The 18,923-nt window shown below is 42.3% G+C and overlaps 1 protein-coding gene across 1 annotated transcript in view; it reads right to left on the bottom strand.

The window, feature by feature from the left end:
* Window positions 1-18,923, bottom strand: part of DDR2 (discoidin domain receptor tyrosine kinase 2) — a 152,205-nt gene that overhangs the window by 44,988 nt on the left and 88,294 nt on the right. Inside the window, exon 3 of the mRNA XM_058539706.1 lies at window positions 16,211-16,319. Within this exon, the coding sequence (XP_058395689.1) occupies window positions 16,211-16,292 (82 nt within the window). The 5' untranslated portion in view covers window positions 16,293-16,319. The remainder of the gene's footprint in view (window positions 1-16,210; window positions 16,320-18,923) is intronic.

The following is an 18,923-nucleotide window of genomic DNA, read 5'->3' as shown; positions in this document are numbered from 1 at the left end:
AATCTCATAACTGGTCTCCCTTTGTCCACCTTGCCCCATGTATCTATTAAAATGTAAGCCAGATCATGTAACTCTTCTGCTTATAGATCTCCAGTAATTTCCCATCCCACTCATAATAAAATTCAAAATCTTTACATGGTCTCCAGGGCCCTGCATAACTTGCCCCTGGGGCTCTTGGACCTCATCTCCACGCCACTCACCCCATCAGCCACACTGGCCTCCTTGCTGTTCCTCAGGCGCACTAAGTATGCTTCTTTTTCAGGAATTTGCATTTACTGTTTAAGTATTTAATTTAGTAACATAATAATCTTCACAGGGTCGAGGAAAGAAAAGTAGAGCACAGATGATCCCTAACTTGTGATGGTTCGACTTTACGATGGTGCAAAAGCTATATGCATTCCGTAGAAACTGTACTTCGAATTTTGAATTTTGATCATTTCCTGGGCTAGCAATATGTGGTATGATACTCTCTCCTGATGGTGGGCAGCAGCAGCGAGCCACAGCTCCCAGTCAGCCACACGATCACAAGGGTAAACACTTATAACCATTCTGTGCTCATACAACCATTCTGTCTTTCACTTTCAGTATAGTGTTCAATAAACTACACGAGATATTCAACCCCTTACTATAAGACACGCTTTGTGTGAGATGATTTTGCCCAACTATAGGCTAATGTAAGTGTTCTGAGCACGTTTAAGGTAGGCTAGGCTAAGCTATGGTGTTCGGTAGGGTAGGTGTAGTAAATGCATTTTCAACAATATTTTCAACTTACAATGAGTTTGTTGGGATGTAACTCCATTATAAGTCGAGGAAGGTCTGTACTGTATTTCCCATTTTTTTTTCACACATTAACGTATCTGAAATCTGATTGCATATTACAAGCAAGGAGTAAGTCATAGTTTAATGGGTTTTTTTTCCTTAAAGTTACCTAAAGTAGTGATGCATCTTAGAGTCAGCAGTTTCTTAAATTTGACGAAATACAGCAATAATAGCACCCATTTAGAAGCATTTATCAAGTGTCAAGCAATGTGATATGTATTTTCTCCTTTATTATTTCATGGTTTCCACTAATCACCCATTCTCCAAGTAAGAGCTTAAACAACCCCGCAAGGCCATTCGTTGAGTAAATAATAACTCAGTTTAGAATCTGACACTAAAGACTGTGACCTCTTTAAACTATACAACCTCTGAAAATCCAAAGATTTCGAATCCACTCCTGGCTCTAACACTTACACCATGTGCAATCTGAGCAAACTCCACACCCTCTTTGGGCCTCAGTTTCCTCATGTGGAAAGCAAGGGAGCTGGATTAGACATTTTCTAAGGCAGTGGTTCCCAAAAGCCAGTCCATGGACCAATTGCTTTAGAATTGCTTGGGAAGGTTCTAGAATACATGTTTCTGAGCCTTCTTTTAGAGATTTTTCTTTGGTATATCTGAAGCTGAGCCCAGGAACCTGCATATTTTTAAAGTTTCCCAGGTGTACAGGTGAGGACGGGTGGCTCTGTTGTACAGCCAGGCCTGGGAACCACTGTTCTCAGGTCCCTTCCAGTCTGGACATGTGATGATTCTCTGGGGCCATGATGGGCAGCCAGAGAAATCCACATGCTCAGTCCCTGTGATAGATCATTCCTGGCTATCATGCATCTCTAGACACTGGGCCATGAATATAATGAGAACTTGTGCTTCTCAGAACATCTAAAGTAAATCAGAAATGGAGAAAGAGGGTCGCACAGGGTGAGTCATGATATTGTTGCAAATAGCTCTCCCATCAAGGCGCTGCTTTTCCTGGGAACAGCAACCAAAAAGTTTTAACAGAGCTGCTGCAGCTGCAGCTGCCTTTATGAAATATTTCAGTTCAATTATATTTCCTGGGCTCACGATTCCTTTCTATTTTGTGTTCTAACTAAACCCATACAGGAACTTTCCATATTTAAGAGAGAGAGAAAGACAGAGATCCACCTAGGGTGCTCTACTTGGTGTCAAAGGAGTAACAATTCCCTTCCTGAAGGCTCTTTGCTCTCCTTATCTACCGTTGTGTTAGAGGTGCAATCCTCGGTGTGCTCCCAGGACCAGCAGCATCACCATCAGCTGGGAACTTGTCAGAAATGCAAATTCTCAGTCCCCACCCCAGACCTACTGAATCAGACACTCTGGGGGTGGGGCCCAGCAACCTATGTTTTCACCAGCCTTCCAGGTGACTCTGACGCACACTCAACTTTGATAACTAGAGGAACTGGAGAATGAGATGAGGCTTCCTTTCTCCTCACGAAAAAAATGCTAAATATATGTGTGCTCCCCCCTCCTCACCCCTTCCAATCCTTCCATTACACAAAAGGGTTTAAGCCAACTGTGTGTGGACAGCAGAGTGCCAACAACATTGATAAGAACTGGAAGGGCTCTCCCTGAGTGAGGACGGGTGGCTCTGAACCTCTGCCTGGAGACCAATATGGAATTTTTGGCGAAGAGGAGTTTAGGAATGAGAGGTGACATGTTATTCCTGCTAGGAGGAATCAAGGGGTGACAAGTAAACCTGGCCTTTGAGAATCATCCAGTCCTTCAGCAAATCCTACAAATTCTATCTCCTGCGAATTTCTTGAGTTCAGCTCTTTCTCTCCTCCACTCCTCCTAGGCAGGGCCCAACCTCCGCCACCTCCCATCTGGACTACTATGCCTTCCAGCCCTTCCTCCTGGTTCATCCATCGTCTCTTCTCCACACAGCAGCCCAAGTGCGCTTCCTAAAACGTTATCCTGACATGAACCTTCTAATAGCTTTCCATTCTTCTCAGGATAATGTAACCCATGGGGCCTACGTGATCAGGCCTCAGCCGACGTCTCAGATGTCTGGGCGTCAAAGACGCCCAGATCTTTGTTCTCTATATCCCAGCACACTGTCTTATTTCAACTTCATAAATGCACAAAGTACCTTCCAGCCTCAGGGTCTCTCTGCATATGATGCTCCGCTGTCCTGGAGTGTTCTTCCTCTCCCTTCTTTTACCTGCTGACTCTCGCTCATCTGCAGCTCTCAGACTAGCCCTCCCTCAGGGAATTCCTCTAAGCCCTTGTGTAAATTAGGAATCTATGTTATATGCTCCTATAATGCACTGGTTTTCCTCTTGAGGCTTTTCCCACTTGCAATACAAATAATGTTTGTTTAATTTTGGTCGTTACAGGAAGTGTCATGAGGGCATGGATCCTGTCTATCTTTGTCTCTGTTGTCTCTCCAATTTCTATTCTGGCATTAACTGAGTGCTCAATAAATATCTGTTGAAAAAGTGAGAAAAAAAGAGTTTTCTGTTTTTCATTATTACAGGGCTTAAAAACAAAGATCTGGGAAGTTAGTAATGGGTATCCCCTGTCAATGACATTTAAACAGGCAACAGATGTACGAGTCATTATGTATTTTATTACAACCTATCTTTTTCTTCATGGATTTATTTAACAAAAAAGTTCCTGCTATGTGTCAGGTACTATTCTCAAGACACAGTAGTGAACAAGACAGATAAAATGATTTATCTCATGGACCTTACATTCTGGTAGGAGAGACAGACAAAAGACAATATATTTTCAATAATCAAACACGCAATCAAATTGTCTATTCAACAATAGCTATTACTAGCTATTGCTATTTCAGGTAGTGTGACAAAAGAATGGAAAACACTAAAATGTAATATGAGGGTAAAAGTGATGGTGAGAGGGCTCTTTTAGGTAAGAACCTTCACTAGACATTTTCTGTTTCTCCTGTGATTGTTTACCTTCTTATTGAAACCACAAGCAATTTGGAGAATAGTGACTCCTCAGTGACTGCCAACACATAGCACCCATTAGATGCTCAACACACACTTGGCAAATAAATAAGTAAAGAAAAAGGTAGAGAGATGGGCAGATGAATGCAACGACGGGTGAATGGAGACCGTGAACTTCACCACATGTTGCACTCTTCAGGCAGGTGCTGTAATCGATTCATTCCTCTGCCCAGGATCTCCCAAAGTGCCTGGCCATAGTGGGTACTCAGCACACATTTGCTGAAGAAATACCCTGCTCAACTGCCCATCAGCAGGCAGTGCTCTCCCCGACGAGGGTCAAGGTTTGTCAGCGTGAGCATCATCTGGTTCCCAGTTCACAACCATCTCCAGAGGACAGTGAGCAGCAAGGATGCTCTTTAATGGCTTTGTGGGCATTTGCACTAGAGGAAGAGAAGCTCTGGCACGAATTTTAGTGAGTAGACACTGGATAACTATCCAACAAGCTGTGCTAAGGAGGGATCCCCAGCTTTGGTAAGGAGAGGTACAGAGGATGGAAAAAAAAAACAGGAATCTGGTTCTGTGCTTTGATGAGGATCCCCAGCTCAATGCAAGAGTAAGGCTCTGGATCACAAGTACTACAAACCCTCTTCAGACAATGGGGGTGAGTCTGGAGATCTAGAAGTTGGAGCCAAGGAATGTAAGGATGAGAATAGGGAATTCAGAGACAGGAATCAGCAAAGCGGCCATTAGGCAAACTTTCTTGGTGAATCAGTATTCCCAGGGGCCTCAGAGAAAGGGCACAGGAAAATAGACAAGCTGATCTTGGATGGCCTTTCTCATCCTAGTGGGTCTTTGGAACCAGGATAAGCCTTGGCCCAGGGCAACCAACGTGGCGCTTCTCAGCAGGACCAGTGTGGTTTTCCTATTGAATATGCCTATTTTTGGTAAACTCCTTCTGTGGAAGGGATCCCAGCCAATAGCAAAGACTCAGAACTGCCAAGTAGGTCCAAGTCCTAAATGTCAGGCCCCCTTGCTCTCCCCAAACCCACTTCATTGTTTACCAGATCCCATCAATCTGTCCCTGAATGCTGCATTATGAAATATAAAGAAGCACGAAAAGGGAGAGAATAGCAAAGGAAGCCAGAGACCCGGCAGCAAAGAAGTCTCTCCTGATTTTGCCTGCTGAGTCGTCTTGGTGGTTTCTTGACGCTTCCGCTACCCACCAATCTCCTGGACAGGGATGCCAATTTACTTTCCAGTTTCCCAGAGTGGAAAACTACCAGCACTGGCTGCTGCATGCCCAGGCAGGAGCTCGATCTGTCCCGAGCCCTGGTAGGGCCTGGCAGGCAGGCTGAAGAGAAGCAGCTGCCACCAGGCCCCAGCTTCCCAAGAATTATTTTCATATTATGCTGCCAAGCTTGAGAGCCTGAAGGGCTGCTTGTTCCATGATGTTTACCATCTCACTGCTCGCTCCAGACCACAGGCTTACCCATCAATGAGTGTCCTATATGCAGCTTCCAGGAAAACACACACATGGCACACGTGAGGCCTGAGGCACAGAGAGCTGATACCTGGGCCTCTCTGGGCACAGGGAAGACAAGACTGACCGGGAGGGGGGTCACCCCTCCCCACTCCCATTGGGGTCACCCATGGGACCCAAGATAGTCTGTGGTCTAAAGGAAAATATGCAATCAAAAAACTTTAGAGCCAGGAAGGGACTTGAGGAAACCAACCCCTCCAATGGCTCCATGTTAAATATCAGAACTTCTGAGGCCCAGAAAGGTGAACTGATTTACTCAAGGATGCACAGCTGATTAGTATAACCAGGACTGAAATTCTGGTCTCCTAATCTTTGGTTCCTCTTTCCTCAGCCTCAGGCTACCACGATCGAGTTCTTCCAATTCCAGAAACGACAAGATGGTCCAATTAAAGACGCTGTCAGCAGGGCTCTGGCTCTCCACAAGCCTCCACAAGTGCAGGCTACTTCAGACTGGCTTACTGTTCAGGTAAATATGTACATGATGGGATCCTGCTGGGGGCTAAGGAAGATTATGTGGTTTTCTCTATGTACAAGGAGGCCATTTTACCAAGACCTCTTTTGCCCAAGTTGAAATTCTCCTTAGGAATAGCCCTTTAGAATTGCAGTTTTCCTAGAAGCCCAAAATACTTTCCAGAAACAATTATTGCAGAGTTCCAGAAGAGGGGTCCCCAAACTGTATTGGATTTCAGGGTACTGAAGTAAGGGTCAGACAAGATACGTTCTTCTTCCTGGTTAACAATGTCAGTGAAGGCCTCATGGTAGGATAGCATGTCCTTTCCTCCAACAAGGAGGTGAGTTGAAGAGACAGCCAGGTAGCCATGAAGGTCAGGAGTCGAGAAGCAAACTGGGGCATGGTTTGGGATCATAATAGGTCTATGCTTAAAACTTGATTCTGCCACTTCCAAATTACGGGAACCCAAGACAAGTTAGTAAATCTCCATGAACCCCAATTTCCTCATCTTTAATAATTCTGCCAAGCAGTGTTGTTGTAGAGATTTAATATAATGTATACACAGAATTTAGCACACTTCATGGAATGTAATAGGGTTCAATAAATGGGAGAGGGGATTCTTTGTTTTAAATATTACACTACTCTGTCTTAAGCAATTCACAGGTTTTATAGCCTTGGGAAGGTTACTTAAGCTTTCAACCTCTCAGTTTAATGGTAATAATAGTACTTGTTTACAGGAATGCTGTAAGAAAGTATGAGTTAAGGGGGCCAGCCCACTGGCACAAGCAGCTAAGTGCGCACGCTCCGCTGCGGCGGCCCGGGGTACACAGGTTCGGGTCCCGGGAGCACACCAACACACCGCCTGTCAAGCCATGCTGTGGTGGCGTCCCATATAAAGTAGAGTAAGATAGGCACAAATGTTAGCCCAGGGCCAATCTTCCTTGGCAAAAAAGAGGAGGATTGGCAACAGATGTTAGCTCAGGGCTGATCTTCCTCACCAAAAAAAAAAAGAAAATATGAGTTAATATATGTCAAGTATTTAGAGCAGTAATGTTTAATAAAGGTTAGGCTTTTTAAAATTGTTTTTATTCTGACTCATTCTAAAAAAACATTGGAGTTGGCTTCCAAAGTTATATAAGATACAAAAATAAATAAATAAATAAAAGTGAAGGAATATGGGTTAAGGGGAAAGAAAATAGAGACATAAGATAGGCTGGTAGTAAGGTTGATATCCAAAATATATTTGGTTTTATACTCTTTGCTGGTATAGGGCCTTGAATTTGGCTCTGAGCTTCCTACTAGCCAATTCAAAAAGTTAAATATAATCAGTTAACAAGAATCACAATGGCAACAGGGTAAAGTTAACTTTTTATTTCTGTTTCCAGGTGGGATGGAGTAGCTTGCAAGAATAACTAGAAGAACTAGATAAAATTCCTAAATCATCTATTTGAAGGCAGCTGATTGCTGCTGAGGTAGTACGAACAGAGGAACTAACACTTCAGAGAAGGGAGAGTCTGAGAAGTAAGATGCAGCCACTTTTAGCCATTTGTCAGTTTGAGGCAGGGGCAAGAGGCTGACGCTGGGCTTTGCACTGTGGAGGGCCGCCATATGACAGAGTCCCAGAGCTTTTGAAGGAGACCTGGGATCCCTCTAGCAGGCAGCGTTTTTCTTGCTCAGCACGTTTACCAAATGTCGGGGCTGTGTAAAAGGGGGAATGTAAAAACCTAAGGAGAAATTTGAGCTGAGTTTTGGAGAGTCTGTTAAGACAAAGATTAGAGTTCAGAACCCACCAGAGAGAGAGGCCCCAGAGAACACACGGGAGTTTTTTAAAAGCACCGAATGACCAAGAATTCAAGCTTATCCTCTACCAACTACCCAGAGTGAAGATATTCTACTCCACCAACTGAAGGCAGATCTGACTGCTGTAACTGTTGGCCAGTCCGGACTTTGGGTTCACATTCTCTTAAGAAAGCCGAAGATCCAAACACATTTTTACATTTTTAAAGAGAAGACCACCTAGCCTCTCAGGGAAATGGGCCAAGCTAGTTTCCGCCTACAGGCAGGGCATTTAAGCGACTATAAATTAGGGCAAATGTGCTTAAATATACCCAAATACGTGTAAAGCTCTTACTCTTGGCACGTCAAGGGAAGAATTCAGATTCAGGCTTTCAGGTGCTGTAACCCATATTCCAGCTATAAGGTCTAACAACAGAGCTCACCTTCTGTGTATAAGCAATGCTAACTTAAGAAACGCTTCATCCCCTTAAGAGAAATTAGAGACTAATTTATTTAATCAAGAAACACAGCGGTAACCAAAGATATATCATGTTCTCGTTTTTATTATCAACAGTTAAGAGTAGTAGTGATATGGCTATCCATCACTATTGAGCAAATTTATCAATAAGAAAAGCTATAACAAAGTCCTAAATATTGGTCTAACTTATTAAAAACAAACAAACAAATGGAAATTATAGCTTCCGCAAGGTAGATTTACTCTGTCTTCACAGCCAGGGATCCTGCTACGCCGAGATGAAGCATGTCTTAAGTTAGCAACGCTTGTACCTAGAAGATACACTTCATTGTTAGACTTTATGTCTTGACTATAGGTTACAGCACCCAAAAGATTGAATCTGAATTCCCCCTTTGACACGCCAAGAGTAAGAGCTTTACACGTATTTGGGTAAAGTTTAGCACATTTTCCTTTACTTATAACTACTAAAATCCCCTGTCAATAGGCCAAAGCAGGGAGACCTTAGACGTTTAGGCATAAGCACAGAGGCTGCTCTCTGTCTGCAAGGGGAAGGGCTCTTCCCCAGCTCTTGGACACCAGAAGGCTGGACCTCCGGTACTGCACATTAGTAGGTGCAGCTCAGGGGACTTCAGTTTGTCATCCACCTTCCGGTTTACTCATCCCATACTTAGCAGCCCCATCGTTTAAAGGGATGATATTCTTATGGGCTCCTTCTCAGCTTCCTAACATCTTTGTGAGATCAAGTCTCACATGGCATAATTTAGATCCTTTTTTGCAGAAAAATACAGAGAAGCTGAGAGCTCCTTGCCTTCCTCCCTTCCTGCCTTCTCCTTATTCCTCAAACACTTACTGATTACCTATCTAAGCCAAGCACTGTGCTAGGTGTCAGTCATGAGTACACAAGAGATCATCACCACACCAAATAAGACAAAGACTATAAAGTCACAAACATCTGTGAAGCAGGGAAAAAAATGTTGCATATTTTTCAACTCTTCACCTCATACTTAAGCCCAAAAAACACGCTCACTGTTTCGAATGTCTTAACTTTTACTATATTGTGTATGTCTCCAAACCACTGAAAAATTCTGAGTGGCCTATCTTGCCACAGCCATGCTCTTCAGAGGCCTTCTGGCTAAGACCAAGATCAAGAGCTAAGTCAACAATCACAGAATTCTCTCCTGAAAAAATACACTGTCATGGATATGCTCAACCTGGGCACAGGGCCCTGTGTCCCTTGGAGTTAGGACGGCCAGAGTTCATGGTTGTTAGAAATCCCATTTCCCAAAGGTAATTTGAGTCTCTCTTGGAGACCACAAAGCACCATAATGGTCACTAATGAACTCTTTTTCTCTTTCCTCCTCCATCATCTGCTTGATAGGAACTATTGTTTTATGGTGTTTGGGCTATTTTAATTTCCTTCTCTTTCAAAAGTAACAAATCACAACCTTTAATATTTGCACATAACTTTCCAAAGCACGTTGACTTCCACTATCTCATTTGGTCCCCCTATAGCAACTCTATGAAGTACAGAGAGCAAAGTTGATTCTTCCTATTTTATAAGTGAGCGAAGTGAGGTACAGAGACTTACCTTAAGTCACAAAGCTAGACAGTGACAGGGTTGGAACTAGAATCTAGATCTCTTGATTTCCATTGCCATACCACACACTATTCACCATCCCATGTTGTCATGACACTCCGCTGTCAGCGCACACTCTCCACACTGCCTATAGTGTGACCTAAGGGTCAAGAAGAACCACCAATTTGGGGAACAATCTGGAAAGAGGGCCCAGGAAGCTTATTGCCTGTCTAAATCTTGGAATGTTCTGGTCTCAGATTTGTTGAAATCTTATAGCAAAAGGAACCTGCATGCTGGGAGGGAGGACATGGCATAGCATCTTGTTATCACTGGGCGAAGACAAAGGTTTTGATCAGAAAGTACTTGTCGCATAGTGAGGATCCAAAAATTATGTGGTTCCTGTTTTTGGTGCAACCCTAACCTCACCTTTGCCCTCATGACCCCTCAATGACAACCATCCTCACCCTGTTGTTTTTCTATTTGTGCCTCTGTGCCTTTTCTGAAACTCAAATGGTTCCTCTTTTCACCCAGCCCGACAAATTCCTTCATCTCTAGTTCACTCTCATATCTTCAATATCTCGGCCAACATGACATTGAAGACTTGACCCGATTGGGCAGCACATGAACATTCTGTGAGTTTAATACTCCAAGAGGCAGTAGAGCACAGCGGTCAAGAATGTGCTTGCTGGAAGTGGATCGCATCCCAGGACTGCCACTTGGCTAGGTCTGTAACCTTGAGTGAGTTACCTAATGTTTCTGGGCCTCAATTTCTCTTCTGTCAAACTGGAATAATAATACTGCCTACTTCATAAGGTTACTGTGAAGATTAAGTTTGTTGATATCACTTAGAATGGTCGCAGGAATATACCAAGCGGTCATTGAATATTAGTTGGTACTCTTCTTTAAACTATGCATTCTCTTTTTTCCTATTTGGCACAATCAAGGGTGCTTAAGGGGCAGATGAGTTTCTGTTGTCCCTAGAGTAAGATCCTTTCCCTGGCAGGAAGGATAGCAGAGGCCACCCTCAGGCTAGACTCAACAAACACACAAGCAAGAAAAAGCCAATCTGAGCAGCATGTAGCATTGCTCACTTAAGAGAAATTCAAGCAGGGAGGTCTCCTCCCAGCTTTTTTATCTCCCTCCCTGGGCCCCGCTCAGGCCATATAAAGCACGCACACACACACACACACACACAGCATTAGCACCTCAGGCCTGGTTTTAGACACCACATTCTCATTAACAGATGAGGCTCCATGAACCCTCTCAGCACATCTCTGGGGACGTGAGTGAGGAGAACCCAGGGAAACAAAAATGATTTTCCAATTTGGAGATGTATGTAGGTAAAGTAACATGTATCAGCCTTGGTGGGAGACAAGAGGGTGGGAGAAAGGGACAACTCTGTGCAGAGGGAACCAGAACATCTCCAGTGCTTCGATGTCTTTATGACAGTGAGTCAGTGCCAAAGGGCTTCTAGCTCTAGCCTTGCCTGCTGAGTGTGCTAACGAGACCAAGTTTCCAAGTGTGAGCTCCATGTGATCCTGTTAGTCATACTCTAGTCCTTGGCCTCAGGCTGTCCCTCAAACCCCAATTGCCTCTCGCCCCCATAAGTGTACATTGGAAGCCCCAGAAAGGAAACCATGAGGCTGTACAGCTATACATGATTATTAAGGAAAGGTCATCTCCTCAAATGGCTCCCTGAATGGCCGGGTGGTCTTGTGGAATGAACCTGCTTTACCATTAGCCAGATGTGTGATCATGGACAAATCACCTATCCCCTTTGACACCCAGTCCCTTTATCTGTAAAATGAGGAAGAGAGATTTAGACATCTCTAAGGTCCATTGCAATATGACTAGCCTAGGATTCTAGTTGCCTAAATCCTAAGAAGTCACTGGAATGTAGGATTGATGGGGGAAAGAACAAAACCACAGTGATGAACCTAAAACACATTTGGAGCCTGTAAGAAAAGAACTCCGCCTCTCTGAATCCCAAACCCTTAATGTCTTTGTCCCTGCCTTCAAAGTGGGAACATTCTAGACACCAAAGGAGGACTCCCCCATCCCAGGGCTCTGAACCACCAGCAAGTTGCCTGCTTCCTATGAAGGGAAAATGTGAAATGGAAATGGCAAGTCCCAGCACTGCCCTGCCCTGGCTCTGTACCATGGATCCTAAATGCCTGGGTTGCCTGTGGGGGAGAAGTGTTTCTCCCTTTTCCAAGCACAAGCAGTTGTCACAGGGCAAGTCAGGAGAGTGCGGCCAACTGCCCCTGTGCTCTTCACATATAGCAGTTATCTAGTTGGCTGCATGAGTCCTCAGGACTTCAGACCTCCGGGCTAGGTTTTCAGGATAGTCAGGTTACTTCTACGCATCCTCCTACCTGAAAATCCATAAGGTTCTGGACCACCGCTGGCCATTGGACCACTGGTTGTATACCCTCCGGAAGAGCCTGACCTTGGTGGCTGATCAAAGAACTACTATAGCCCGGAGTATTCTTGTACTTCACTGTGGAGTCTAAAGACTTCCCTTTCTCATGGAGATACTCTTAGCTCTCCTATTAAGTCCAGTAGCCCCAGTCCAAGTCAGGAAAGAGGGGAAACTTGACCCAAACTCTACAGAAGGATGGAAAAGCTGCCCGCTTTGTGTCCCTCTCTCATCACCCTCCACCACGCAGCCCCACCTCTACTGCTCCCTCTCTCCCAGCCATTGCATATGTTTCTCCTGCCTGAAATGCTTCCTCTTGGACCCACCTCTAGAGAAAAAGATGCCCTAGAGTAGGGTGGCTTCTAGTACCATGAAGCTCCTGCAGGTTATGCTGAAGCAGGTTTCTGTACCCAACTTGTCACTAGGGCATTTTAGGGTTTAAATTTTAAAAATATCAGCTATCTCCTATGTGCTTAGCCTCATAGGCAAGATTCTCCTGAAGTTCAGACTTTAGATCCCTGGGCCTGGGAAGTGGGAGAGAGTTGGGGACAAATGGTCTTTCTTACAAAGAAAGGCCATGCAAGTTCAGGGACCCTGCTTCCAAGCCTAAAGCCCATCAATATCTTCCAATATGGGCAGTAAAGCTCCCACTCGTAAAATTATAGTAAGTTTGTGATGGAAAGAACCTCATAGATTATCTAATCCAATTTCATCTTACTACAGGTAAAAGGATTAAGGAAGTACAAAGAGAAATATAACAACTTCCCCAATGTCACACAACTAATTTAAGACCAAGCCAGGATTTGAACTAGGGTTGTTCCTCAAACTAATTTTCTAAATGAGTTAAATATTATTTTCCAAATCAATTGTAAATCATTCATCAGAATGTTCTAATAACATCCAAATCATTTGTTGATTTGTAGAAATACTTTTCAGAAATTGTTGGTATGATTGTTTGACCCAGATGCCAATAGCTAAATGATACTACTGAGTCATGATTTTGACGAAGGTAACTGGCTCAAACTTTTCCAGGGACTTCCTCCATTGAATTGACAGTCAGTAGGTCCCAATCCCTGGTGCACTGTTGCAGCTGGGAGATGGCTAGTGGATCTGCATATGTTCTACTGCAGCCCCCAGTGACAACGCCACCTTCAACACTGCCATCACTGGAAATGCCACTAACATCAGCTGCCCCACTACTTGCTTTGCTGCCACTGTCAAAGCTCCAGTGGTTTAGAGCAGTGAATCCCACTGCCATTGCGCCTTGACTTATAGGCTACCTATATCACACAAGCATTACTCTGCAGCCTTCATGGGGTGATGCCTTTAAGAGACTTATGGTGTCAAATAGTAGAGAATTTCTCTAAATATCAACATTATTTACACTCTATTGGCTTCTGCAGATCTTTCTAGATTGATATTTTTAAATATTCGATATCCCTATTATCAATAAGTCATGCTAAACCAGAAGGCTCATTGACCAACAGTCATGGTGAAATATTCAAAATGAGCTTAAATTAATGTTTGTTTTAGACTTTGTATTGTTAATTGAATTTATTGCTTTGCACAGTTACTGTTTTCCAAACAATGTTTATATTCAATAATCTATTAAAATATATTTCAATATTTTAACAATTGGCTGTATATATAATGTTTGCTCATATTCCAGTTCTCCTGACTTAAGTCCAACATTCCATCTATTTATACCATATGGCCAGCCTGTGGGGAAAATCTAACTGGCTTAGCAGCTGGTAGCAGAATTTACTCGGCTGCTTTCAGTCTTTGAGTAGACACCAAAGAGGACATCTGAAAAGTCATCCTTAAATCAACACGCATTTGTTACATACGTACTCTATATTCATCAGTGTGCAAGCCCTAAGACTCCATGAGCCCCAAGCTTTGTGACTAGACTCTCTGGTGACAACTTCCCATTGCTTGTCTCCAGCTTACCTTGGTAAAATAGAGGAAATGGTAACGAAAAAGATTATTCCTTCAACATACCTCAAATATTCCAGGGTCCTATAAAGATCTTTGCAAGTCATGACTTTCTCTGGGAGAAAAAGCCAGTAGAAACAGTTGACACCAGGAATAGGGGAAACAATTTTTAAAGATAACTGTTTGCTGTCTTCAAACAGCCTGTTTCCTGCTGCAGAGCTACAGAAGTGTTCTCTAACACAGATGACTGGCTCTTTTGGTTTAGTCACCATGTCACACTAGTCTCCGTGAGTGTGCCCAGCACCGAAACATCCTACCATTCTGTGCACTCACAGAGACTCTTCCTTGGAGACCAAAGCACGGAGAAGGACACTGGCCTCGTTAGATGTAATAGAAGGCAACCAAACTCCAACTGGGAGAGAGGAATATAGAGCATAAAAATGAAAGAATGGTGTCCAAGTTCAGATCTGAGATGCACCAACTAAGCTTATTACAAGAAAATAATATGGCACTGGATACATTAAACCAATAAATCTTTGATTTTAAGATGTTTTGATTATATTTTCTGTTAAAGTATAAAGAATATCTCATGGAAATGGAATTTTTGTGAGGGGAAGAGGGTGAGCATTTTCACAAATGTACCTTCATGCTAATGTGAAGAGGACAAAATGAAAATGCCCGCAGGGATCCAAATACAGCATGGAGCCACTGGAGCTCTCATACACTACCGTGGAATAGTAAGTAAGTAAAACCACTTTGGAAAACTCTTTGGTAGTATGTAGTAAAACAGATGTTATGTAGTATATAACCCAGCAATTCCACTTATAGGTATATACCCAAAAGAGTTAAGTATACACTTCTACCAAAAGACCTTTACAAGAATGATTATGGGAGCTTTATTCATCATAATGGGCCCAAAATGGAGAAGATCCAAATTCTCATCCACAGTAGACTAGATAAATAAAATATTCAAACAAAGCAATATTATACAACCATAAGAAACGTCACGAACTGCATGCAATAATATGGATGAATATTATAAACAAAACATTGAATGAAAGAAGCCAGACAAAAAAGTACTTATGCATCATCGACTCCATTTATATAAAGTATAAAAACAGGCAAAACTAATCCATGGTGTTAGAAAGCAGGATAATGATTACCCTTGGGTGAGGGTGGAGAGAAGTGACTGGAAGGGAGCCTGAGAAGGGTAAGTGCTGAAGTGCTGGTAGAGTTCTGTTTCTTAATCTGGATACTGCTTAGATGGACGTGCTCAATTTGTAAAATGCATCAAATTGAGCACTTACGCTAGGTATACTTTCCTATCTTTATAGTTGTGGCAAAATGACTCCAATCCTTCACCCTCCCCTGTATCAGACCCTCCCCGTGTAATTTTTTGTGCCCTCCCACTCTGACTTTGGGCTTGGCTGCATGACTTGCTTTGGCCAATGAGATCTCAGCAAACATAACTCAAGCATTGGCTTGAAAAATGCTGCACATTTCTGTTTCTGCTCTTGCTCCTGTGCAATTTCAATTAAAACATATCCATGTTAGTCTGCTGGAGAAGAACACAGCCAAGTTGCCCCAGTCGTCAGAACCAAGGCCAACCTAGACAAGCCAATAACCAGCTGACTCCCAGATATGTGCCTGAACCTAGACGAGACCAGAAGAATAACCCAACCAAGCCCAGACTAAATCACCAACTTTGCATTGGTTGTTAAACAGTATTAATGTGGTAATAGACAAGTGATACAACAGTAGACTTCAATTCAAAGTTAAAATATACGTGTAATAAAAAAATTGGGGGGGAACTAAAAGATTCCTCTTAATACATCTATTTTTTAGCATGGCCACACTCTGTAGTAAAGAGACTGCCTGAGATCCCACAAGACCAGGGTCCCAAAAGCAGAACATGACATCCAAGTAAAATACAGGCCTAAACCAGCCAAAAATAACTGGAAAACCAACCTGCAGAAGTTCTCCAAAGCATCTAAAAATTCTCTCCTTCCGTTTCCCAGAAGATGCAGAAGTAAATGGTTGCTCATTCCACCTCTTATTTTTTTAAAATTCCCTCTTACTCCACCTTACTCTATATCAGAGGCCCTTTCACAATATTCAATGTGTTATATAGAGAGAATATATTAGTTTCTGTTCCTGCTGTGGCCATGTTTCACTATAGAAGTAAAAAAAAAAAAAAGACCCTTTGGACCCCTTGGCAAGGCCTGTCTCAAGGTGAACATTGATGGGCTTGAGTATCCAGTCTTCTAGCATGTGGCTGAGCAAAGGCTGTGTTACCTGGATTAACCTGAGCTTTTGCAGAACTCAAGATAGGCAGCAGCAGGAGCAGCACCAAGGGCATTCTGGGAATCAGGATCATCTCAGAAGATGGTGTTGGAACTGGAGCCTACAGCCCACCAAATATGCAAGAAAACAAGAAAGAGAAGGAGAGGAAATGAGTGAGGCAGATACTATCAACATGAATGAACACAATTTGCATGATTCTTTGTGTTCTCACAGTGTTTATTTCTACACTTAGGATTTCAAATCATAGACTTTGAGAGTTGAATGGGACATTCACAATTCAAAAGAATTTTCAAATTCTATTAGATCATATTCTCGTGGAATTAAAATTAGCAAAACTATAGGCAGGTAACAAAGTTTCACTAAGGTAAATACTTACCCAAATTGTGTATAGTGATAAAGTAAAACTTACGCTTATGATGTTTTCATAATTTTAGTATTTATTCTAATATTAAACTGAGAAAAACATTCAATGATGTTAATGTGATTGCCTTTCAAAAGATGTAAGGTCAATATTTATCCTGATTTATTAGCTCTGGAGTGGTACCTAGGATTCTTTATTTTGAAGTTTCCCCAGAATGATCCATGTGGTAATGGATTAGAGTTGAGACAGTAGTATGAACTCATGTTTAGCTTAACAGAGATACAGATGGTTACATATGGAAATATTTATAGACGTGTATACACACAGGTTAGTATGCATACATATAACTCCTTGCTATATCAGCTGAGAGGGCCTAGAAGCCATGACACCCCAATACAATGAGCAAACCTAGCACCCAGATCTTGGTTTCTAATACCATTCTCCAACAAAAGGAACCAGGGTTCCTTGGAGAAATGGCTGATTCCACGACTAGAGAAGGAAATATACAAGATGAGCCAGGAGGATTTTTTAGTGCCAGAAATTGAGAAAGTGTACATATAAAAAAATGATTTGGGTATGTCGAAAGGACACAGGAGCCAACTGAAAGAGTCCCCAAAGGCCAAAGCTGGAATAATTTGAGCAACAAAACAAATAAAGTAGTATTGGATTATAACTCAAAGTATAAAACAAATATCTACAAGTCCATGTTGATATAAAGAAATGATTGAATAAACAAATGGGGGAGAATAGACAAATTTCCCATGCAAAAGAATTCTAAATAATTTATGTAGATACTCTCTACTCTTAAAGCATAGGGGGGAGCATAACCACCTCCCCTCCACTCCTTGAGTGTGAGCTGCACATAATGACTTTCTTCCAAAGAGTACAGTATGCAATGGAGAAAGAAAAAGAGTAATTTTTCAGCAGAGAAATCTGACAAACACTAATTCAAACCAGGTGATCAAGGTTAACATCAACTTCGGTAAGTCATATTGATAATATGTATCCTTGATATAATGTGATGAGAATGACACTTTACCTCTGTGGTCTTCCTCATCTAATCATGAGAAAAACATCAGACAAATCCCAATTGAGGGACATTCTACAAAATTCATGATGAGCAATCCTCAAAACTTTCAAGGTCGCTAAAGACAAGAAAGTCTGAGAAACCATCACAGCTAAGTGAGCTTGAGGAGACATGATGACAAAATGTAACATGATATCCTGGATGGGATTCTGGAAGAGAAAAAGGACATTAGGGGAAAACTGAGGAAATATGAATAAAATGTAGACTTCACTTAATAATAATGTATCAATATTGATTCATTAACTGTGACAAATGTACTATACTAATGTAAGGTGCTAATAATAGGGGAAACTGAGTGTGGGGTAAACAGGAATTCTACGTACTATCTTTGCAATACTTATGTAAATATAAAACTGTTCTGAAATAAAAAAATTATTAAAAAAGAGACAGTTTCTTCCAGGTAACACTAATAATCAACCAAACATTGGATCCACTATTAAAAATAATCTGTAATACAAAATTGTGAAGGAAATGAAATCCCTTTAAGTTGGGGGTGATCAGAAAAGGCTTCATGGAGAAATCAGCATCTGGTCAAGTTCTTGAAGGATAGGTAAGATTTTAATGGGCAATAATGAGGATGGAGTAAATAACAGGATAACATAGCAAAGACACTTTTTTGAGGAAGCAGAACTATGATATTCTCTAGGCAGTAGAACTCTGACTCCCCAAAGCGGTAAAAAAAAAAAATATATATATATATATATATCAGATATTCAGATGGTTCTGCTTGTAGAGGATGGAGCCAAAACCAATAAAATATAAAAGACTAAAGCGGCCCCATGGTGGGGGACAGGGGTTGGTGATCCACAGACCACAAAAGGGTGATGAGCATGGTTTCATGGCATTGATTTGGATGGGATAAAATATGTGTCTCAGTGTGCCTAGTCACTGCCAGCAGCGAGAACACGGTGTTTCCATAAATGAGCCCCCAAGCAAACATGCCCAGAAAAGGAAACACACAGGCAGATCTTGGAGACATTGATCTTGGCTGTAGTCGAGAACTAGCCCATGATCGTGATCCAGGATGTCCTTCCACAAAGACCCAAGCTCCTGGTGAGCTGCCCTTCAGCCTTGTAAGTATTGCCAGGGCTAACCAGCATCTCCCAGCAGCCTTTGGTAGAAGAATCCTACAGTTCTCTCTCTCTCGTGGCACCTTCCCCATGGTTACTAGCCATAACTTTCTCCCCTCCATAAGCTTCCCTAGTGGTTCCTTCTACAGGGAACATCTTCTACACCTCATTCCCTTCACCAAAACA

This window comes from Diceros bicornis, chromosome 4 (assembly GCF_020826845.1).
Source record: "Diceros bicornis minor isolate mBicDic1 chromosome 4, mDicBic1.mat.cur, whole genome shotgun sequence".
Lineage (NCBI taxonomy): Eukaryota > Metazoa > Chordata > Mammalia > Perissodactyla > Rhinocerotidae > Diceros > Diceros bicornis.
The sequence above is the reverse complement of the archived record's forward strand: the minus strand, read 5'-3'. Positions and strand labels throughout refer to the sequence as shown.